We start from the raw sequence: 25,479 nt of genomic DNA, 5'->3' as shown, positions 1-25,479 counted from the left end.
GGGCAAAAAAGCAGAGAGGAAAAGAAAGAATATAAAAAAAGAGTATCTGACATAAAAAGAAAAGAGAGAAAGAAAGATAGAGAGATAAAGAGAGATTAAGGGAGAGAGAAAGAGAAGAAAAAGAGAAAGTGTCATGATTACCTAAGTGGAGCCACCTGGGGTAATCATCTGGCGCGCTGGAATGCGCTTCCTGATTGGTTCATGTTCCCTTTTTAAGCAGGCTACGCCGAGACCTCTTCGTCTGAGGATTACTTCTGTACCCCGTATGACTCTCCCGATTACATGTGCCTTCTTGTTTACCTGATTCTGCCTGCCTGCCTGCCTGCCTCCGATCCGACCTGCTTCCGTCCCACGCTACGATCTTCTCTTCAGTCCCGGTAAACTCGACCTGCTTCCGTGCCACGCTACGATCTTCTCTCCAGTCCTGGTAAACTCGACCTGCCCCCGTCCCACGCTACGATTGGCTACGTCTTCCGAAGTTGTCTTCACGGCGTTGCTGCTGCTGACGTTCGACAGTCATCGCGTCTCCCGCTAACCCTTACGCTTCCCCAATAAAAGACTTGTAACGAACGCTCTGGGGTCTCCTGCTCTGTTCTGGTCCTCCTGACAGAAAGAGTGTGTGTGAGAGAGAGAAAGAAAGAGTGGGGAGAAAAGAAAGTGACCAAAAGGAACAAAAGGGAGAGCAAAAGAGAGAAAAGGAATGGGAGAAGAGAAAAGGAGAGAGAGTGAGAGACAAAAAGAGACAAAAAGAGTTACAAGAGTGAGTATAAAAGAGTGAGAAAGAAAGGAAGTGAGAGAAAAAAGGAAGAGCTAAAGCAACAGATGGAAAAGAGGAAAACATGGATAAGGGGACACAAAAAGAATGAGAGTGTAAAAAAGAAGGAGAATGAGAAAAAGAGAGAGGAAGTGATAAAAAAGAAAGAGCAAAATAGAGAGAGAAAGAGAAGAAAGACAAAGAGGAAGAGAAAGGGAGAAAAGAATGGGAGAAGAGGGGGAAAAGACAGAGAGAGACAAACAGACAAAGGGAGATAAAAAGAGTGAGTGTGAGAGAAATGGAAAAGGGGAGATAAAAGAATGAGAGTGTGAGAAAGAGAGAAAGAAAGTGAGAAAATTGAATACAAGAGAAAGAGAAAGACAAAATGAGATGAGAAGGAACAGTGAGAGAAAGAGAGAGAAAAGGAGAGAAAAGAAAGAAAATGGAGAGAAAGAGAGAGGGAAAGCCAAAGGCAAGAGAAGAAAAGATGAGAGGGAGATTGAAAAAGAGAAAAGAAAGAAAGAGTAAAAGAGTGAGGCAGAGAAAAAGGAGACAAAAAAAGAAAATAGGTGGAGGGAAAAAGACATGTAGCCCCTGTCCTTTGGGAGGCGCACCTCCCTTTGGCGACATCAAGCGGACACAGCTAAGACTGCATCTCATGTTTCTCTTGCGACCCCCTTCGGTATCATCTCGTGAGCCGGATCTGGCCCCCGGGACGCAAGTTCGGCACCTGCCCTCCACTTCCCCCCAGCATCTTATTTTTCCGCCCTCACGTCCGAATCTGCCTTCATCTCCCCGCAACGCTGCGCAAGCGAGCTCCTGCTGTTCTTGTCCCTGTTTTGATTGGAGTAAAACAAAAGCCCCCAGAACCGTTCTCACCACTAGAATAGCAAAACATCAGTAAGTGAACTGGGCGCCTTCTTCCTAGGGAACACTTTATCTGTCCACACAAATTCTGCGCAAACACAAGAGGGATCCAACCTCTCCGTGCCCTTTCCGTACGCCTCGTTGCCATTTTTTTCTTTTTCCAGGAGGAAAAGAAAAAAAGGTCTGCTGAGCAAAAGTACTTTTGGAGATAAGCTCACAATGGAACTGAGAAATGTGCTCACTTGAGGAGAGGACCATATTCGTAATGTTCTTTAGAGGGGACGGTTGAGAAACCAATAACAGGGATTTCAAGTTAAGTCATGTTTATTTATAAAGCCCTTAATGACAAGGATAGACTATTATCACGCCATCCCCTGATCTAAAACCTACATGAGGGCCATGACAGTGAGACCAAAGAAACAAAGTTGGAATACTAACTGGATCTAACGGAACAAAAAAATGAAAGTAGCTGTTGCAGGACATTCAATCAAACACTGATAGAATAGTAAGGGGAGTTCCACGACAGTAAGACAATGAAAGACACTGTAATGCTGGAATACAACCATCTAACGGAACAAAAAATGAAAGAAGCTGTTACAGGAATATCATCAAAAGCTGATAGAACAACAAAGGGAGTGCCATAACAGCAAGACCATGAAGGACACTGTAATGTTGGAAAATCAACTGGCTCTAACTGAACACAAAATGAAAGTAGCTGTTCCAGGACATATAATCAAACACTGATAGAACAATAAGGGGAGTGCCATGACAGCAAGACAATGAAAGACACTGTTGTGTTGGAATACAACCATCTGTAATGGAACAAAACAGGAAAGTAGCTGTCACAGGACATATAATCAAACATTGATAGAACAATAAGGGGAGTCCCATGACATCAACACCATGAAAGACACTGTAATGTTGGAATACAACCATCTCTAACATAACAAAACAGGAAAGGAGATATTACAGGAAATATAACTAAGCTGTGATAGAACAATAAAGGGAGTTTCATAATGGCAAGACTAAGGAAAAAAATGTTGGAAGACTATCTAGCGCGTAACTGAACAAAACATGAAAGAAATGACTCAGAACATATAACCAAACGCTGACAGAACAATAAGGGGAGGGTCATGACAGCCAAAACACTGAAACACAATGCAATGTTGGAATGCTAACTGGCCCGAACAGAACAAAACATGAAAGTTACCGGCAGTGCCATGACGACGTGACCAAAAATACAACATTTACCAGGACGACAATGAGCACAGGGCATGAACAAGTACGGAACACGACAACTTTACACAACACATTTTTTTTTATATCGATTTTCGTCTCGTGAAATATTTTCACAAAACGTTTTTGGGTGCGAAAAGTGCTCCGCTTGGCACCCTCTTCCAGGTGATAAACGTGATTTACTAGGGGCAAGCTTGGCTCACTGACTTCACACAATGTGAATGTTTGGCTGATATATTGGTGCACAACATCCCCTGATCTAAAACTGACAAGATTTTTTTCCACGAGGGAGTAAACCGCCTGAACTGAAGTGTAAAATAGCGAGGTGTCTCCATGTCATGGTTGTTGGGATCCAGCACACTGTCCTCCAGAGGGCGCCAATAGACAGATGAACTGGAAGACCACACACCTGTTCCTCATCACCCGCAGATAACTGTTCAGGAAGGCATTTAAGGATTGTGCCGACAGCAAAAGCTGTTTGACTATTGTTTGTCCTTGATATTCCTTATCTCCTACCTTGATTTATAACTTTCCTCGATCTATTCCGGACCTCTTGAGCTTTGCCTGCTGTGTTACCAGACGTTTTCCTTTTTTTGTCCCTATTGTTCTTGTTGCAATGGTGGTCTGTGCTTATAGTGATGAAGGGCTATACAAATAAATATACCTTGACGAGACTTGAATTCTCTATGCCCCCGTCTGTTGTCAGTCAGCTTGGGTGTCTGCGCCTGGGTCCGCTTCACCGAAACACAACTATATGCTATAGGCCACATGCTAACAAGTTATACTAACGGCTGCATGCAAATGAGTTATGCTAACAGCTCCATGCTAAAAGCTCCATGCTAACAGCTACATGCTAATAAATTATGCTAACGGATTCATTCCAATAAATAATGCTAACTCGTACGTGCTTATGAGTCATGCTAACGGCTACATGTTAATGAGTGATTCTAACTGCTACATGCAAACAGCTGCACGCTAAAGAGTCATTTTAACGGCTACATGCAAACGGTTACATGCTAACAAGTTATGCTAACGGCTGCATGCTAACGAATTATGCTCACAGCTCCATGCTAACAGCTACATGTTAACTAAGTATGCTAATGGATACATTCTAACAAATTATGCCAACGCGTACATGCTAACGAGTTATGCTAACAGCTACATGCTATAGAGTTATTCTAACTGCTACATGCAAACAGCTGTATGCTGATGAGTTATGCTAACAGCTTCATGCTAACGAGTCATCTTTACAACTACATGCTAACTCTTTAGGATCCACCATTTGGCCATGGTTAAATTTCATGTGGGGCAGTGACCCACTCGGGCCACACCTGGAAGCTTCCCTAGGTACCATGGTGACCTGTTGAAATGAATGGGCCTCATGCATTCATGGTAGGCAAAATGTTATTACACAGTGTAATAACAGTGTTATTACTATAGGTGTGAAGGCGTCTCCTTATTACTAACGACTACATGCTAACAGTTACATGCTAACAATTTTATGCTAAGGGTTACATTTTAACATCTCTCAGATCCAGCCCCAACTCCCAAAATTGCTGAGGTAAATGTCTAGTTTGTTTTTGTTTTTCCGTCACAAAGTGTCGGATAATGACTGTTTGTTCTTTCGTCAGGAGTGGATTGGGAAACGACAGCAGGCGTCGTGGCAAGCACGCCGCCACAAGTTTCTCGCGGGATGCAAAAGGAGATTCCGATGATGTCAGCGTTCCTGGCGAGGGATCGTGAATGCACCGTGCATGTGTAATGAATGAGCGGAGAAGCACAAATGACACCTTTGCAGCGCGAAGATGTCAAAAACAACAAGGAGCAGCACTGTGTGTCAAGTTTTCCCTTGTTCCAGTTTCTTGCCTGTTCCAAGTCAGTGAGGGAAATAGTATTTAAAATATTTATCTAAAGGGACCGTGTGTCATATTTAGTGCTTTATTGTGGTACAAAAACTTTCATTCAGTAAAACAAAACAAAATATTGATTTGAATACTAAGCAACAATACATGAACTATACACTGAAGGCGAAATGACATTCCGATGTCTCGCCGCGTGTTCTTTTCTGGGACGACTTTTCAGACTTCAAAAATATAGAGCTGGAGAGAAGAAATGCAGTGTAGGACATTTATTACAAAGTTTCGAAATAAAGATAAAACAGAATACTCTGGGCCGGCCTGATCATGAGATAGTTCTCACAGTCAAAAGGGCATTGAAAATTGTTGACCACAGTTTTTGTAGGAAAGTGGTGTGGATTTGCAAAATGGAACATGAAATTTCAACATGCTGTTAGGGAAAAAAACGATATTACAAATGTAGCGTTCATCAAATTGTTCGAATTACTTATCTGACCCCATTAACACAAACTTCATTTTCCTAACAATGCATGCTCGTTTCTTAATTGAGGGAAAAATAAGCATAAGCATTTCCACACAGGGGCAGATTTATTTTCTCAAAGTATTTAACTAAGTGAATTCCATCAAATTGAGCCGAATTGTTGTCGAATTAGTCTAATTAGTCTTCGTCGAGCCGCCCTTTCACGATCTCCCATCTCTCTTCCCCTCTCTCCTTCCGTCGGGGCGTCGGCCACCGCCCACGGGCGGGCCAGGAAGTCCCCACGTGGCCCCCACCTCGTCTGACCGGTGCATCATGAATTTGTATTTTTTTTTACATAGTGGAATCCCTACTCAGGTCACGGCCATGTTTGTCTGCCTTGTTGTGGCATGCTGTAGCACTGATATTGCTTGCACAGTGCCATCTAGAGGTAAAATATTACACACTAGAGCAGGGGTGTCCAAATTTTTCAGAGAGCAGGCTGGATCTGGTAAGCTGAAAATGTGTGATGGTCAACTATTCACCACGACATTCTTTGAACAGTCTTTGATTATTTCACGCTCCGCTATTAATGTTTCGACTTTGTAGCTCGCCTTGAAAGCATTTTCATTCGACTCGCAGGGTCTTCTGAAAAAACACTGCTTCCAGTTGCTTCACCCTTGCACAGCGATTGTTTCCAGGTTGTTTTTGTAGTCAGCTTGTTTCGTCTGACAGCGCCTCTTGAGGTGGATAACCTCACGTGTGGTCCGTTCTCAAGGTTTATTCAATTTTCTCATGTGGAGGTTTTTGAGTTTCTCCTTGCACTCATGTAGGTTTTAGATCAAGGGATGGTGTAATAATAGTCTGTGGGCTGTGCAGCCCTTTGAAACTCTTTGTGATTAAGGGCTATACAAATAAACATGACTTGACCTGATATGATATTATATTCTTTGAAAACAGCCACAGTTTCTTGGCAAATTAAGCGGAAGCTGTTTGGATTTCGGTGAAAAGATACTCCAATTTCCGATTCTTCTGGAAGGAGCAACCCTCACAGTCAACTTTCCTTTTTTTATTCACAGTCGCCATGTCGGAAATGGGGTGGGCTAAAACCGGTCACCAAAGGGCTACTGCCATCATCTGGTGAAATGGTGATATTTATTTTTATTTATTTGTACACATGTATTCTATACTGCGGTCAACATTACTGGCTTGCCACATATTGTTGGTTTTATGACAGAGGCCAAAGGCCTTAAAATTCGATGAGGGACCGTTACTGGCCCCCAAGCCAGACTTTGGACATGCACTAAAATTTTGGAATTGGTATGGATATTTTTTAATTATATATTTTTTATATTTATGTATGTTTTGGAGGTATAGGGACTATTTCATTGTGTTCTTATTTTTTTTTAATTAAATATATACTTTTAATCATAACACATTTTTAGATTTGCCTCTCGAAATATATTTCATTTTCTTTCATAAAGTATTTCACAAACAGCATATTCATTTTTGCAGAACAATAAAACTAACTTTAAAAATCATATATATTAAAAAAAAATCACTTATTCATATTCATCGAGTATTTTACAAAAATGAAAATATCGTATTTTTCAAAACAACAAATAATTAAATAAGTCATTGCAATAATGTCATGAACTGGAACAGGAGGAGAACCCAAATGCGTGACGTTTATCACACAAGCTTTTATTTTACGGGAAATGGGGCAGTCATGCACGTTAACCCAAACGCCAGTGATTTGGCGATCGTTGGGCGGTAGACGCAAGGCAGCAGTCTGGCGTGGAATGACAGGATGCCAGAGGCCGACGAGATCGATACCAATTGCTCGAGCAGCTATCGGACAGAGTGGGTCGATACCGGACAGGACGGGACAGACAGGATTGATATAAAAACTGGATATCAAAATTAAACAGGACAAACTAGACGGGAACGAAACTGGCGATCGATATTAAACAGGACAATAAAAGACGGGAACAATAGCGGACAGGAAACACAGGCAGAAAAACGGACAGAGTCTAAACCCGCGTCTTGTGGGTGCAGAGGTTCGTTGATGGACTGACAAAGGGTGAGTGAGAGCACTGAGCTTAAATAGGAGGGAAGCCAATCTGTCAACGAGCCACAGCTGGCGCCACATGGGCTGGGCCAATTGGGCGCTATGGCAACTGTGACAAATAAAACATAGCTACATACCTGTCAACCTGTACGTTTTTGCCATACAAAGTACGTTTATTTTGCATTTTAAGACGTGTACGACGATCCTTTGCTGTCTGGTAATCTTGAAAGGGGGATACCACATGTGCGGTACCTTCTCAAGGTTTCTTTATTTTCCTCATGTTGAAGTTTTTGAGTTTTTCCTTGCCCACATGTTGGTTCCAGATCAGGGGATGGTGTAATAATAGTCTGAAAAGTCCAACGAGTTCGCCGCGGCAAACTTTATCTCGGTATCGTTTTTTTTGTTGCAAACGAGCGGTTTGATGCTACTGTGCGCATGCGTCTGCCGCATGGGGATTTCCCATCATGCATCATTCCGAAAAAAAATATGGTGTCAGATTATTTTGAATTTTGTAAGGGAAAATATGACAGTTTGTAAGAGCATGGAGCCATGGAGGTTGACAGGTATTTATCTATAAAAATTATGTATTTGATAAAAATGTTTTTGTAATATTATAATATAATATTTCCGTACATTGTTTTTTTTTTATTTAAACAAAACATTGTGTTTTTATGGAATTTAGCCGAAATAAACATCCAACTCAATAAATAAATTATTAAGCGCGCCTCTGAGTCACCGATGCGCTCTGTTAACCACTAACAGTCCAATGTCCGCTTTTCAACGGCGTCCCTGAAGGCAGCACCGGCCCATGCTGAGCGGATCGCGTCTCCCGGGGGAGTCTCATTCTCTACAGCCGAGAAATGAACTAGAACAAGCGGATCATGGCGGCGCCTCTGGCCCGGGACTCCCTTCCTGAACACTGGAGCTACGGCGTTTGCAGGGACGGGAGGGTCTTCTTCATCAAGTGAGTCAGCTCCTTTGCTCCCTTTTCGCGCTTCGCATCGGCGTAACAGGTGTCTCCCCTCCCTCCCTTCTTCCTTCTACCCGTCTCTCGCGCCTGCGTGTGTCCGGCACCAAGTGACCTCAAGCGGGAGACGACTTGGCTGCACCCCCGTTCCGGCGAACCGGTCAACTCGGGACATATGATCCGCTCAGGTGAGCTAGCTAAGCGGGCAACCTCCGTTCTTTAGCCCCCGGTTGGCGCGGCTTTTTTTTCAACTTTCGATTTGCTTTCCTTTTGTTGTTTTTAGACTTACCCAAGGGATGGGAAGAAGGCTTCACAGACGAGTGTGCTTGCTACTTTATCGAGTAAGTGTCGAACAAGTTTATTAAGTGTTATCGGCGTTAAGCACTAAGTAATGGCTGCCGCCCGTTAAGCCGGAGGAAGGCGGAGGGACACTTTATTAGGTACACCTATACAACACCTGGATTTACTTTGTTAGGGTTGAATGATATTTGACGTATGATTTTTTTTTTTAACATTTTCACGGGGCCAGACTGGAAGATTGAAGAGAGGGGGAAAACAAGAAAGGGAAAGAGAGGGGGAGAGAGGGAAAGGGACAGGGAGAGAGTGGAGGAAGTAAGGGAGGGAGAGACTTAAAATCTGTATAAAATTTGGTTTCACTTTTATTGGCACAAACTTTGCATTTTTAATGCTACATCCAATGCAACCTGGTTATCTTTTTTTTTTTTTTTTTTTTTTTTTTTAATCCCTTTTATACTTTAATTATTTTATTTTTAAAATTTTAATTTTATTGTTTGTTAATGCAACATCCATTGCAGCCCAGTCATCCTGGAAAGGGGATTACCTTATGTTCGGTCCCTTCTCAAGTTTCTCCATTTTCTTCATGCGTTCATGAGTTTTTCCTTGCCCTCATGTAGGTTTTAGATCATAGTATGATGTTCCGTAATAATAGTCTGTAGTCTGCAATAGTCTGTGGTTTGTGCAGCCCTTTGAGACTCCTTGTGATTAAGAGCGTCACAAATAAACATGACTTGACTTGAATGAATATGATTTATTACCAACATAAACTATGCACACAATCCTAAAATGGAATTGACAATACACGTTTAAAGTCTGATCCATCTTCAGGGACACCATAGAGTTGTTTATACTTCCTTATAAAGGTCAAATGGAATTAGATAGATAGATAGATAGATACTTTATTCATACCCGCAGGGAAATTCACAATTGTCTTTATATCTATATTTCTTATCAAGAGTAACAATAGGTGTGACTTTATTGTATTTCTTGATAATCACAAGCTTCCTTTTCATGGTTATCATCACTGCAAGTTATGGGAACCATAGCTAAGAATTTAAGTAAAAAAATACAGTTTTGGGGCAAATGGTAGATGGACTGTATTTATATAGCGCAGTCACTGAAGGCCTCCAAAGCGCTTCACGATGTAATACACCTTTGCCATTCATACACACTTACACACCGATAGCAGCGACAGCCATGCAAGGTGCCTACCTGCTTAACGTGAGCATTAGGGGCACAGCGTCTTGCCCAAGGACACTTTGACATTTAACTCTGAGGACCTGGGAATCGAACCTGCGACCTCTTGGACCACTCCACCTCCTGATCTACTGCCGCCTCCATTAATTAATTAGCTTTTGCGTCATAGAGTGGAAAAGAACGTAACAAGGGGCCAAAGACCCCTCACTATACAGTGTAATGCGAAAACATCATAAGGTAGAGACGCCTTAAACTGGGCATCTACTTTATGTCGATACCGGTGCACCGATTATGTCGAACATCCTTACATTTTTAAGTGATGTATACCCTGGTGATTGCTTTTACCAGCCGAGTTCACCTAACTCACACAAAACATTAATACATAAAAAAAAAAAAAAAAAAAAATATGACCCAAAATTACAATAAACATCTTGATAAATAAAACAAAAAAAATATTCAAAATATTTTTACACTATAAACACAAGTGGCTTAAAAACAAATTAAAAAAATAATAGTACAGTTTTTACCATATACTTGTATATTATTTTACCATTTGTGTTTGGAGATCTGAATTAAATGGGCTGACGGGCCAGGCTGACTGTGGCCCGTGGGCCATAGTTTGCCCACCCCTGGTTTAGAGACAAAAGAACATGCATTTTCTCATGTAACCTTTACTCTGTAAATCACTGATTACAGTGCAACTCACGGAGTAATATTTTAGGTTGTGGTCCGGTTAAAGGCTGACTAATTAACTGGTCGAAATCGCCACAGAGTGGCTCCAGCGCGTACTCGCTTCGGCGTTTGTGTTTTTCACCGTCCAGGACGATATTTGGTTTCCTCAGCCTGGGCGGATGTCAATATTCAAAGGATGCGACAGGCAAAACATCACCTCAGTCCATTTTGAATGCAAAACAGCTTTTAAAATGCGTGACCAAGTATTGGCAGCATTTGTTCTAATGCGAGGAGAATTTAAGGCATTTATTTTGTGGTTTTCACTCACTGGCCATAAGTCAAGTCAGTTATTTGTGATGCCCTTTAACACAAAATGTCTCAAATGACTGCACAGGTTACAATCACACCATCCCCTGATCTTAAACCAACATGCGGGCAAGGGAAGACCCAAAACCTCAGGATGTGGATAATAAGAAACCTTGAGAAGGGGCCTCACAAATGGTAATCCCTCTTCCAGGATGACCAACGTGCAATTGATATAGCAAATTCGTCACACATGAATTGCGTTTGCCTGTGTACTTTCTGTGCAGCCCTTTGAGACTTCTTGTGATTAAGGGCTGTACAAATCAACATGACTTGACTTGACATGGATAACAGTTCATAAAGCAGAGTGAACACCAATAAAATAAATTTTCCATGCACTCCTGCAAAAGCAACGTGCAATGGATGTCTTTAATTATTTTAAATATTTATTGCTGTCATAAATCTGTAGAACAGGGTTCATCAACTTTTATTGAAGCTAAAAATGATTTTTTTCGTTACCTATTGGCGCAAAGGGCTACCAGTTTGATTTTGCATTTCCAAAATGACATACTACGTTATTACTATGTTGGTGCTTGGGCTGCATTATTTTGGAAAAAAAAAATTGAGATTTTTCAGACCTAAATTGCAATTTCGATCTTATAAGTAAAGTGCATTTTCTGTGCTAGTTCTGTTTTTTTTCCGAGAGAACATAAACATAGTGACATGCAAACAACTTGAGATGACGTACTTAGAGACTAAGAGTATACATCTGTAACAAAATAACGATAGATCTACAAATAAAAACAGAATTGCAGTTGAATAAATTGTCTTTATTGTCATTATACAAAAGCACAAGGAAATTGGAGGGCTATTCTTTTCAATGTAAGAAAACGATTTTAAAAGAGGCTGGCTAGCTAGCCTCGGGTAACCGCGACTTCTGCAAGGTCTTTGTGATGATTAAAATACAAGAGTCACAAATGTGGCGGTTTCCCACGAGTAGTAGCTCCGAGTCATCCGTTTCATGTGTAATGGATCTGGTGTTTGTGACTAGCCACGTTTGGCAAGGGTGGCTTAAGAGTTGTTAGCCTAGCTGTTAGCTTTCCCTTTCTATGCAATCCAGGGAGCATCTGCTGGTGATCGGCTCTTTCTTGCGCTTTTCTGACTTTCTTCAAAGTCAAATTTAATGAATGAATTGATTTTTAATGTAAGGAGATGGTAAAGCTACGAGCTGTGGCGTTTGTTTTGGTGGCCATTTGTGCAAGTCTGCAAGACTGACTGGCAGCCTATCAGAGTCATGGACACACCTCTTGCAAACGTTGGCTTACCAGAATAAATACCTGAAAAAACACAGTGGTTTGCGGTTACACTACGTCACATCGCGATATCAATTCGATTTCGGTTAGTCGTGCAGTCCTAGTTGGTACTATCCTATGACCAGGTTGAAAAGATTTTAACCGGGGTAAAATTCTCCCACTCAACCATTAAGGCATTTCCCTTGTATAAGTGAACTGAGGGGCGGTACGGTGGTTAGTGCGGATCCCCACGGTGCAGATGTTCAGGGTTCAAGTCCAGCTACCGTGTGGAGTTTGCATGTTCTCCCCGTACTGCAATGGTTTTCCTCCGGGCACTCCGGTTTCCTCCCACATCCCCAAAACATGCATGTCAGGTTAATTTGCCTCCAAATTGTCAAATTGTGAGCGAGTGAGTTGTCTGCCTCTGTGTTAGATAGATAGATGGATAGATAGATACTTTATTCATCCCCTAAGGGAAATTCACATTTCCAGCAGCATCCCTGAGCTGAGACCAGTACAATAATAAAGCCAAAAGAATACAATATACAAATACCCAGTGTGACGTGCAAATGCCCACTGTAGCGTGTTATATAGAGTAACTAAATAGTGCTACACAGAATACATATTGCAGTAAGATTCGGTAATATCCAATGTAGGTGGTGTGGTTTAATGTGGGCCTTTACTCTGCCGGGTAGAGTTAAAGAGCCTCATGGCATGAGGAAGAAAAGATCTCTTCAGTCTGTCCGTAGTACAAGACAGTGACAGCAGTCTGTCGCTGAAACTGCTCTTCTGTCTGGAGATAATGCTGTGTAGTGGATGCGATGGATTGTCCATGATTGACCTCAGCTTTTTCAGTGCTCGTCTCTCAGCTACTGTTGTTAGGCTGTCCAGCTCTTTGCCCACAACAGAGCTCGCTTTCCTAGCCAGTTTATTGAGACGAGAGGCATCCTTCTTCTTGACGTTGCCTCCCCAACACGCTGCCGCATAGAAGAGGGCGCTTGCCACTACTGTCTCATAGAATATTTTCAGGAGCTTTTTGCAGATGTTGAAGGAGGCCAGCCTTCTGAGGAAGTAAAGTCGGCTTTGCCCTTTCCTACATAGTGCTTCTGTGTTGGCAGTCCAGTCCAGTTTGTTGTCCAGCTGCACACCCAGGTATTTGTAGGTCTGGACAAATTCTACACATTCTCCCTTGATGGTTACAGGAACCGGGTGAGTTCTGGTGTTGGCCGGTAACCAGTTCAGGGTGTCCCCTGCCCACTGCCCAGAGTTAGCTGGGACCGCGACCCTACTGAGGGTAAGCGGTGCAGATAATGGATGGATGGAAGTGAACTAAGTGATTTACATATTTGAAAAAATATACTAGTTTTGAAAAATAATTTTGTAATAATTGATCATATATTTAAAGACACTGATTATGTCTTAGTTTTTTTTGTCGTGCTAGTTAAAAAAATATTTTCTAGGAAATCACAATGACCCATCAAATTGGCTGGTGAGCTACTTTCAGAATTGGTTTTGCTGGCTACGCGGGTCTTCTCAGGGGCTACTTGGTGCCTTCGGGCCCTGCGTTGGTGACCCGTCTCTAGAATCAAATATACTCAAATTCCTTTTAAGTCCCATACTTTAAACACTTTTTGTCTTTGTAGGGGGACTATTTAGTCTGAAAAATACGGTAAATATTATCCAATCATCTTTGTGACATCAAGAAAAATTGTCTCGAAAATGAGAGAAAAGTTGATGCTTAGAACACATTTTCATGAACTTCTTGAAATTTGCTGAGATGATTCAGAGTACTTATGCAATTCCAATTTTATAATTATATTTTTAAAACAAAACTTCAAACCTAACGTATTTTCTGGCCTATGAGGCCCAGTGTAATACAAGGCGCACTTTTAAATTTCCAGCAAATGTTAACATAACATAATAAAAACATAGTACCCCATGTTATTAATATGTGGTTACTATTTTTAGATTGTATATCCAACGGGTAACCCTTCACACTAATCAGTAACAACAATTAACTCTTCAAAACAGTTGGAAACCCTTCTGCTTTAGAGGTTCATATGTAGCTGTTGTTTTGGTTAATTCCAGTAATCCCTTCGTTATCGCGGTTAATGACGACTAGAACCCTCCACGAAAAGCGAAAACCTGCAAAGTTGCGTCGTACCAACATAATAGCCCCCTAGGGGCTAATTTACCCTCAGACGATGTCCTTAGCGACTGAGAGTATACGACTGTAACAAAATAGCCTGCAGCACCTTCTCTCCCGCCGCCGCCTCAGTCGCTTCCCGAACCCAAAAACAATCCACAGAGCACCCGCTGGTGATTACCATTTCTTTGCTCTCTTCTGACTTAGAGTCCGATTTAATTGATGATTTTTGATCAATGTAGCGGACTGCTAAAACCTAGCTGTAGCCGTGTATTTACAGTTTGTTTTGGTCAGGTGAACATATTGACTTGTGTGCCTGTCCCAGCTGTTTGACTGACAGCATACACCAGCCTGTCACAGTTGTGCACACAGTCACGTCCACTCAACATACAAAGCCCGCACAACCTGCCCTTGTGGTAGCATTTGCTGTGTGCCGTCTCAGAACACAATGCACGATACGGTGATATCAATGACGATAAAGGCAATTCAATTAAAAATCTGCAAAGCAGTGAACTAGGGATAACCTGAGTGTGAAGTACAGATGTGTCTCTGTATATTGTTTTTTTACATTTTAATCCAAACTTAGTGCATCTGTGTATCTTATGTTTTGGTCACTCCGGTCAAATCAATAAACCAAACTCCCATGATTTTTAGCTTGGCCTCAGCTATTCACGCTGCTGATAAACAGGACAACATAATGCTTGTCTGCCTATGAGCTGTTGGCTGGCATATTTATTCTGCCGGCTTGAAGTTTACCGTGTCTGGACTTGTTGAATAATTGCCCCGACTTGTGGACTCAACATGATGCATTTGGACCTTTTTGGGCCCCTTCCCTCCCTGACAACATACCTCCGTCTGCTTTGTGTGGTTCATTACTGGTAATTATCAGTCAACATATTTGTACTAGACATACTATGCATACTTTCGGACACACTACATGGATGACGTGATGAGTGCACTAGTGACAGCCTAGGGCGCTCTGGGGGCTTGCTCCCCCGAATGAAAATCTTGTAAATTTTAATTTCTAACGCATCAATCTGGTGTATTTTTAAAGCAAAATCTAGAAGCTAGATATATGATGAATTGGTGACCTTGTAAGCTATAGAATCATAAATACACTGCTTATGGATGGCAATTACAAAGCAAATCATGGTAAACGAGAATGGAGATTAATGCAAAAAAATAACTAGGGTTGTTCCAATGCTGGTATCATGTCAGCGAATAAACGGACCAAGTCACAGTTGAGTTTTAAATTGACTTAAATGTGATACTTATATTGTTGATTTTTCAAAATTACAGTATTAAATCCATACCTCTCAATCTCAGCCAATTGTTCCCCTTATGAGTGATTTTAATTCCGCCTCTTAAGGGATAATAAACGCGGCAACCCATATACTGTATTTACAGCAATGCAAACTACCGTATTTTCCGCACTATAAGGCGCACCCAAAAGTCTTCATTTTTTTCAAAAGCCGACCATCCGCCTTATAATACAGTGCGCCTTTTATATATGGATCAATATTAAGTCGCAACTAATGCAAGCAGCCGCCGACTAGATTTTCCCCCGAACGCGAAGTAGTCCGCGGTGTATGCTGGGATACCGGCGTTTCATTGGCTAACCAATGTGTCAATCATCATTTGAATCGATCACTATTGGCTAAAGTTATTCGGAGGTAAAGGGGGCGGATCCTTTTTATCATTTACAGGCTTGCATAGGCTAAAGCGGCAAAAAAAAACCTGCAATTGGCCGAAAAAGATGTGTCAATCATCAGTTGAATCGATCACTATTGGCTAAAGTTATTCGGAGGTAAAGGGGGCGGATCCTTTTTATCATTTACAGGCTCGCATAGGCTAAAGCGGCAAAAAAAACCCTGCAATTGGCCGAAAAAGATGTGTCAATCATCAGTTGAATCGATCACTATTGGCTAAAGTTATTCGGAGGTAAAGGGGGCGGATCCTTTTTATCATTTACAGGCTCGCATAGGCTAAAGGGGCAAAACAAAGCCTGCAATTGGTTCAAAAAGATGAATGTGAATAGCTTGTTGGGTAGAACTATGGCATAGAGGAAACATGTTTTACCATTCTGTATTTGTAAATATTTTACTCTCCTGGATTTACTACACTCACGGCTACAAGAGGACCATGGTTGCACATTATTATTGAACGCAACGACTTCGGTGAGCTACTCCGGCTATATATTTTCCCAGTATCTTGTTTCAGAGTGATCTCGATGTTTGTGTGATGGGTCTTTTTTTAAATTAAACTCAATTCCAAGTGTTTATTGTCATATGCTCAGTAAAGTTGCGAGCGAAAAAGAAAATAGAAACTAAGGAATGGTTGGCATTTCTTGAATCCCAAGACTTTAACCTTCTGAATGATATTTTAAACGATGCATTTGAGTGACATCGTACGGACACCGCATCCGCACGTGTCTACGACACGTATTTGCTTCTTTGCAAGCTTTCGGAATGTTAAGGGGGTAATAAGTTTGACTGAACTATCTGACTGTTTTGTCGACGTTCCCATTGTAGCGCCTTATATTCCGGTGCGCCTTATGTATGGAAGATATAGGACCAAAAACTATTTTTTTGGGGGTGCGCCCTATAACCCGGTGCGCCCTATAGTGCGGAAAATACAGTAGGTAGAATTAGCAATCTACGTTGTTGTCTACTACCATTGACTGAGACGATCTGCATCAGAGCTGAAATAGAGAAGACGAAATTAGTGTAACACAATGGTTCCTGAACTTTTGCAGGTTGGCGCCCCCTTGGCTCCCCAGTGAATTCATAAGCGTGTTCTGGCGAGTCCCCCAGGGGGGCGGTGGCGCCCACTTTGGGAACCACTGGTCTAACAGAAAAATAATCTTTTTGAAAAAAAAATAAAAAATATGGTATCATGCGTAAAAATTGATTTCAGGCTTACACAGTTTGAAATTATAACAAAAATATATAGAATATGGGGAAAACGTATAAGTTGTCAGGTATATAAATGTCAGCACCGCTGACTTTGTGATTTCTGCTATGACAGGATGCTGACTCTTCTTTGATGGTTTACAGGAGGTTTTTGTAACCCGCAACTTATGAACTACAGTTAGGGCCTGTATCCACCATTTTCCCGTTTAATTGCAATGGCAGCGTCGCGTTTCTTTACACGCTTTTGAAATGGCAGGCTGTACGACAAAGCAATGGCCAGGCTTTCTGCGCAGAATGCTCAATGTTTGACCTTTTTTCTGTTCAACGAGGGTTCGAACATATTTAAATTTGGAACAATCCGTTGATCGTTAATGTGACATTGTACCCAGCAGTCTAATCACATTGCAGGCGGGGTGGGACACACACCACAACAAATGAATGATAGTTTGTGCTTTAGCACAAGGTGATGGGCTGACTGACCAAGATACGTTGCACAAAAAAACACCACGGCGTTTGCGATCATTAACATAATGAGAAATCTCAAAGTTATTTGATTAACTTCAAAATTATATACACTTTATTTAATAATGTTATTATATTTTTCAATAATACATGTGAGTTTATTTAAGTAAACCCTGCCGGCATGCAAGATACTTATGGTACGGGAAACACTGCAAGGGGCTTCTACTGAGACAGGTGTGTAGAACAGAGTTGTTGGATAAGGTGGGGGTGGGCAGAAGAAATTTGATCCCGTGGACAATGAAAGAGGAGTTTGTCCCTGTGGCCTTCATCACTTCTCTAATCTGCTATCACTAAGCTCAGTTTTTCTCAAAGTGAACAATGGAAGTGCAGAAATAGTATTCAAGTCTCTACAGGCCTCGTCACATTTGACTCGCCTCTCATTGCCACTTTAACTGGACTTTTTAGAGGAAGTATTGGGGGTGTCAAACTTGCAGCCCTGGCGGCCATTTGAAATTGTAACGTCAATGCAGCCCACAGGGGTTTGATTTGAGTGCTAGCTCTGTAGTAAGTGGTTGGGCAGGGTTCATAATTGGGAACAATTCACTCGCAAATGCAGAGAAAATTACAGCGTATGCGGAATAAAACATAAACACTCGCTGGCAAAACGCGAGTTCCGAAGTGTGTTTTAAAGACGAGGCGGAGACAAAGAGAGAAAAACCGAGTGATAGAGAGAGAAATGAACAAAGAGGGACATCTAATTTGATTATGTACTTATTACTGTTAATTTTGTAAAATTATTTTTTAATAGTTATTCCAATCTGTGTAGCAAAAAATATATTTGGGAATAGTGGAATGTTTGATGCAATGCGGGCCCCATTATTCCTGGCGCCTAACTCCGACGGCCCATGAAAAAATTGAGTTTGAGCCCCCTGAGATAAGACAAGTTATAGACTAAAAGTCTAGCAGGTGCTCCTCCTAGTGGCTGGTGAAAGAATCACAGCCCAACTCCTGCTCTGGTGAATTTTACTTTTCATTTAAAACTTTTGGGAATTTCAAACATTTTTCAAACAGAAATAAATGTTCCTGATTCACAAAATGTAATCCACTTCTGATACTTAAACAGTGCATAATTTGGCACTTTTTTTTTTACAATAATGCAGATTTTATTTGTTTTATCTTTTCATGTTGCTTATGATGGCCTTAGCTTCAACAATTATGTATTCATTTTAATTATAGAACGATGTGTTGTAGTGGGTAGTATAATTTGGGCTCTCATTAATGCAATTTTTAGATGAAAATTTCATTTTGACTTAATAACTCCACGCTCACATTGCTTGTTTTTACTTTTGTGTGTTGAGGAGCGTCTTGGTAAAGCGGGTCGCATTGTCATTCCGGCTTCTCTTTGGCAAGTGTTTTCTCATGACTGCAGGATACATTTCAATATACCGTATTTTCTGCACGAAAAGGCGCACCGGATTTTGAGGCGTGCGCCCCAAAAATATTTTTTGGTCATATTTACATACATAAGGCGCATCGCACTGTAAGGCGCTACAGTGGAAACGTCAACAAAACAGTCAGATGGTTCAGTCAAACTTATTAACCCCTTAACATTCTGACGGCTCGCAAAGAAGCAAATACGTGTCTGTGCGATGTCACCAATCACTGAAATACGTCGTTCCACATATCATTAGGAATTTTAAACTATTGGGATTGAAGATATGCCCAATATTTCCTAGTTTCCACTTATTTTACACTGACAACTTTGTTGACAGCAGAGTATGAAGTTCATAGTGCAGGGGAACGTGGTTCTTTACACCGCATATGACAATAAACACTTTGATTTAAATTGATTTTAAAATAAAAATAGACTCATCACAGATCAGTCTGAAACAAGATACTGGAAAATTTAAAGCTGGGGTAGGTCAACAAAGTCCTCTTGCAGCCATCACATTCGATAATAATACGCAACCATGGTCCCCTTACATCCGTGAGTGTAGTAAATCCAACCGTGTAAAATATTTACATACTTCAAAAGACGGAATAATGCCGACAAATAAAAGAAGAAAATCAGCCACATCGATGGACGTTTCTTGTTGCTAGCTGTCTGTTTAGCCCCATAATTCCTGTTTACAAATACGGACTAGTAAAAAATATTTTCTCCATGCCGTAGAGCAACCTAGCAAGTGATTCACATTCATCTTTTTCGGCTAATTGCAGGCTTTATTTTGCCCTGCTTTAGCCTATGCGAGCCTGTAAATGCTAAAAAGACCTGCCTCCTAAACATCCGAAGAACTTTAGCCATAGTGAACGATTCAAATGATGATTGACACATTGGTTAGGAAATTAAACACCAGTGTATATATATATATATATATATATATATATATATATAATCTCATTAGCTGCACCGCTTATCCTCAGTAGGGTCGCGGGGGTGCTGGAGCAGTGGGCAGGGGACACCCTGATCTCGTTGCCAGCCAATTGCAGGGTACACAGGGACTGACAACTCGCTATATATATATATATATATATATATATATATATATATATATATATGCACTATAGGGCGCGCCGGGTTATAGGGCGCACCCCCCAAAAATAGTTTTTGGTCCATTATCTTCCGTACATAAGGCGCACCGGATTATAAGGCGCTACAATGGGAACGTTGACAAAACAGTCAGATAGTTCAGTCAAACTTATTACCCCCTTAACATTCCGAAAGCTTGCAAAGAAGCAAATACGTGCATGTACGATGTCACTCAAATGCATCGTTCCAAATATCATTCGGAAGGTTAAAGTCTTGGGATTCAAGAAATGCTCACCATTCCTTAGTTTCTATTTTCTTTTTCGCTCGCAACTTTACTGAGCATATGACAATAAACACTTGGAATTGAGTTTAATTTAAAAAAAGACCCATCACACAAACATCGAGATCAGTCTGAAACAAGATACTGGGAAAATATATAGCCGGAGTAGCTCACCAAAGTCGTTGCGTTCAATAATAATGTGTAACCATGGTCCTCTTATATCCGTGAGTGTAGTAAATCCAGGAGAGTAAAATCTTTACAAATACAGAATGGTAAAGCATGTTTCCTCTATGCCTTAGACAACCAAACTTGCTATTTACATTCATCTTTTTCGGCCAATTGCAGGCTTTGTTTCGCCTTTTTAGCCTATGCGAGCCTGTAAATGATAAAAAGGATCCGCCCCCTTTACCTCCGAATAACTTTAGCCAATAGTGATCGATTGAAATGATGATTGACACATTGGCTGGGAAATGAAACGCCGGTATATGTATCCCAGCATACACCGCGGACCACATCGCTTTCGAGGAAAGTCGGCGGCTGCTTGCCTTTGTTGCGAGACCTTGCGACTTAATATTGATCCATATATAAGGCGGCCTGTATTATAAGGCGCATGGTCAGTTTTTAAAAAAAATAATGGCTTTTAGGTGCGCCTCATAGTGCGGAAATTACGGTAATATATATATATATATATATCTCCCAACATTCAACGCGGACTACTTCGCCGACGGGGAAAATCTTGCGATTCAACATTGATCCATATGTAAGGCGCACCGTACTATAAGCCGCATGGTTAGCTTTTGAAAAAGTTAAAGGCTTTTAGTGCCCCCTATAATGCGTAAAATAAGGTACACATTTCATCATTATTCATATTTCAATGCATACATTTTTTAAACTAAAATGTTCAGTAACATTGTGCAATATGACAAACTGAGTGAAGAACCCAAACAATATCGGGATAAAGAAAAAGGTTGTTTTACCGTCTCAGAGGGCTTGTTTTATTCATCTCCCGCATTCATCTCCAGGATTCTATTCGCTAGCCACATTAGCTTTGGTGGCTAGTTTTGCTTTAACTGCTATCATCACTCTAGCCATTTAGTGAAAATAATTTCGCAGCTCGGGCCAGTTCCGCTGACCTTATCTTCTGATCTTCTTATCTTATCTTATCTTATCTTGTGACCAGCTCGGTAGCCTAGATGGTAGGGCGCCCGCTCTGAGACTGGGTGGTCGCTGGTTCAAGCCTCGGCCGAGTCATACCTAAGACTTACAACATTGGTACTCATTGCCTCACTGGTTGGCGCTCGGCATTAAGGGTTGGAATTGGGGGGTTTGGTCACCTAATGACTAAAATGGCTGCGCCCTGTTTGGCTGCGGCTGCATCGACTCGCTACAGTTTAACTGTACGGGTCAGGTGTATCGACATTTCGTTCTGTGTGCGTTGTTACAAAGAATGACAATAAAAGTAAATTCTTCTTCTTCTTCTAATGCTAGCGTTGTGAACAAAGCTGTTAGCAGCTAATGCTAGTTTATTTTCAGCTCACGGTTTATGGGTCCCTTATTCGCCAGAGTCGTAAGGGAAAAACTTCCTGTCGTGTGTCTTGTGTCTCCAGGCCATATTTTTGGTTGGGCAAAGCAAACCGCAACATGACACTAGTTTCCGTGGTTACCCGTAGCAATGGAAGCCTCTTGATCTTACTCGGATACAGCAACTTCATAATTTGGTCACCGTTGTTGTTTGTAAAAAGCTTCAACCCGCTCTTTAGAGATAAACCAGACTTTGGCATTGACAGGCAGTAGCATATAACAATACTAAAGTTGGATACTAAATCACTGGGGAAATACTTTATTGTTCGGAAAAATTGAGTATCACATTGCACAATACCTATTGCATCCCGTAACGTTAAATTATCCACATTTTGATAAAAAAAGTAAGCTTTAAAACCTGTCCAGAAAGTAAACACATTTTCTCAAAACTTCTATAAAACATGACCATAACATGTTCAGAAATGTGATAATAAGTTTCAAAACATATTGTTGATACAATCATCATAAAATCGAGATTTTCACGTTGTTATTGCAAACCCTTAATTTTGAGCAACTATGCACACATTTTGCCATTTTGCTTGACGTTGGCCCATGTGGCTTATTATCCTCAAAAATCAACTAAGTGCTGTCTTCATTAGAATAATTTCACCCTCTCCTTTCAAAACAAACTGAGAATGCAAAAACCTTGAAAGCGTGGTGACGCGTAACACTCGATGATGCTATCGTGAGGTCGCCACAAAGCGGCTTATCTCCAATCAGCTTACATCATGTCAGGATTGTGCGTGGCCTAGCATCTAGTGGAACAATTTTCTACGCAAATGGTGACATGAATGAGTTGCCTAAGAATAGCGCAAGTAGAAAAAAGGTAACTGGAAGATTTGTCATAATTACGCATTCAGTAAGTATGGAGACCTTCAGAAATGGAGGCTTGAAAGTACATGGGGCGCTCACTGTTTCCCATTTGATCAAAATGACAATGAGTCATTCTCCTAGGAAGTTGATAAAGAAGAAGAAATATTAGAGGCCAAACAAACTGTACAATGTTGTAGACTGTAGAGCAAATGTATTTTGGCTCAGGGAATTGAAGTTTTGATATGTAATAAATGTTTGGGGTTTTATGGTGGTGGCAGAACTGCTAAACTGATGAGGAGTGTCTGTAAAACAGTGGCTACGTAATGCTAAAAATATTACAACAAAAACAGTGGGGATATAATTGTGAGTCAACAAAGCACTTTTCAGAAAAAGTAAAAATAGGGACGTACCAATTTTTTAAACAATAAAAATATTTTTGCCAGCAAATGCATTTTCGATAGTATACCGAAAAAGCAAGATTTTGATAACTTTACGCCTAAAGTGAAGGAAGCCGTTCCAAACTGGCTTTCACTTGGGGACGAGCTTGTGCATGGCGCTGCAGCTTATTATTCAATTTGCACTGGAGGAAAAAAATTGGGCGGCACGGCGGTACAGTGCTGAGATCATGGGTTCAAACCCGGATACCAGGCTTGCTTTTCGGAGTTTGCATGTTCCCTCCATACCTGCGTGGGGTTTCTCTGGACACTCCAGTTTCCTCCCAAATTCCCAAAACATGCATGGCAGGGTAATTGGTGACTCTAAGAGTGCGCGTGTGAATAGTTGTTTGTCTCTGTGCCCTGTGACTGACTGTTTTAGGGTGTCCCCTGCCCACTGCCTGAAGATAGCTGCCCGCGACCCTACTGAGGATAAGCGGGTCAGAAACTGGAAAAATGGAAGAAAAATATATTGTCAAAATGTTAAGACATTTTTAAAACCTTTTTGTGTCCCTTTGCTCTCACGTTTTTGTTAACCAGACATTGGTTAAGATGCTCACTTACAACTAATATGCTACACAGTTATATATAATTTTTTACAATCCCTTTAGGGGCGGCACGGTCAGCGTGTGGCCACACAGTGTGGAGGTCCAGGGTTCAATTCCAGAGTAGGTTTCCTCGCACATTCCAAAAACATGCATGTCAGGTTGATTGGCTGGTTCAAATTGTCCCTAGGTGTGAATGAGCGAGTGAGTTGTCTATCCCTGTGTGCCTTGCAACTGGCTGGCAACCAGTTCAGGGTGTCCCCTGCCCACTGCCCGGAGATGGCTGGATGGGCTCCAGCACCCCCCATGACCCTACTGAGGATAAGTGGATTATGCTTTTAGAGCAAGTCAGTGCAAAATAACAACTCAAAATAAATATTATTATTACTTCTTTGGTCATTTATTTTGATTATGCTTTTTCAGTATTTAGTATTGGGTTTCAGAATAAGATTTCTTTTTGGTTGCATCCAAAGTTGAAAGTATATACCTTTGATTTTGTCAAAATAATTGTCCCGGTTGAAGCTTAAATTTTGGCAAAAATATCACTGCCGCTATGACTATTATTCATATTAGAGCATAGTAAATTTACATATTAATGCTTAAAGCAATATATAAATCACAATGTATTTATCACACAATCAAGAAAATCATTTGACTATGATGACCAATTTCCTGTAAGCTTAAAAATTTAATTGGTTTTAAAAGAATAAAACCAGCCCAAAACCAAATTGTACAATGTGATTGATTGATTGATTAAAAATGACTTCCCCTGCAAAATATTCAGACAATTAATCAGTATTATAATCTTAACATCTCTTGTTTCTGGGAAAAAAAGAAAGCAATTCAAAGCAAGTGCTTAATCAGCTACAAAATAATCAAATGATTTGATTAATTTTACAGCCCTATCCCAGTTTATTGAAAGTATGGACTAAACATGGACCGGATGAAGCAAAAGGATAGCTTTTTCTGAACAATTTTGGTAGAACATAATAATACCATCTCAAAATATGCCATTTACTTTGTCAGACAACTATTATACCTGTATACAACATGTTTTTTTTTCACTTAGAGCTGGGCATTTTTGGAAATTGAAATAATACAACCCGAGGACAACATTTTAACAAGCACTCTTTTGTTTCCGTGTTTTTTTTCCCCGCACAAAGTCTTTTTTGTCACACTTTGGCCACCCGACTTGTTTTGCGGACTTTGACCGAACTTAGTCAATTAATAACCAGCCAGGCACCAAGCCGGCTGAACAGGTGGATCATTAATGGATTTTTTTTTGTAAATAATTACAACAAAATCTAAACATTTTTGGGGGGCATTTTATAAATGAATAGTAGTGGAATTTTCGTACCCACATGAAAAAAAACGATGAATCAAGGCGTGGGCAAACAACATACCCTCTGCCAGATGCGGCCCACCAAACAATAATTTCAGAAATATTATAATACAGAGACACCTCTCTACTTCGCGCTTAAATTATCGCTGGTTCACTCTTTAGTAGGAATTAAAAAACAAATGAACATAGAATTTAAAAAAACACAACAGATGCTTGCACCAGCAACAAACGTTTCGGACAGTCAAGCGTCACGCCATTGGCCAGCACCCCTTGACTTGAGATCTCTGATGCTGATTGGCCAATTCATATTATATCGGCTACCATACTGTATTGTGACCAGACACCTGCTCCACGTTCTTCTGAATCTCGCTGAGAAGAGTTTGTGTTCGGGAAGTCGACAAGTCACTTTAATGAGAGTGTGTGTCCTCAAAAATCGACTAATTTAAAAAATGTACTGGGTTTCAATTT

The 25,479-nt window shown here is 40.9% G+C and overlaps 1 protein-coding gene across 5 annotated transcripts in view; it reads left to right on the top strand.

Annotated features, from left to right (window-relative positions):
* The first annotated feature begins 8,040 nt into the window (after positions 1-8,040).
* LOC148362919 (pleckstrin homology domain-containing family A member 7-like) overlaps positions 8,041-25,479 on the top strand; it is a 154,541-nt gene continuing 137,102 nt past the window's right edge. For all 5 annotated transcript variants that reach the window (XM_088340511.1, XM_088340517.1, XM_088340515.1 and 2 more), the window contains exons 1-3: positions 8,041-8,205; positions 8,320-8,396; positions 8,492-8,549. In XM_088340511.1, the coding sequence (XP_088196637.1) occupies positions 8,123-8,205; positions 8,320-8,396; positions 8,492-8,549 (218 nt within the window). In that variant the 5' untranslated portion in view covers positions 8,041-8,122. The remainder of the gene's footprint in view (positions 8,206-8,319; positions 8,397-8,491; positions 8,550-25,479) is intronic.

The sequence above is a fragment of the Urocampus carinirostris genome, chromosome 7 (genome assembly GCF_059441175.1).
Source record: "Urocampus carinirostris isolate Australia breed hairy pipefish chromosome 7, RoL_Ucar_1.0, whole genome shotgun sequence".
Classification (NCBI taxonomy): Eukaryota; Metazoa; Chordata; class Actinopteri; order Syngnathiformes; family Syngnathidae; genus Urocampus; species Urocampus carinirostris.
The sequence above is the reverse complement of the archived record's forward strand: the minus strand, read 5'-3'. Positions and strand labels throughout refer to the sequence as shown.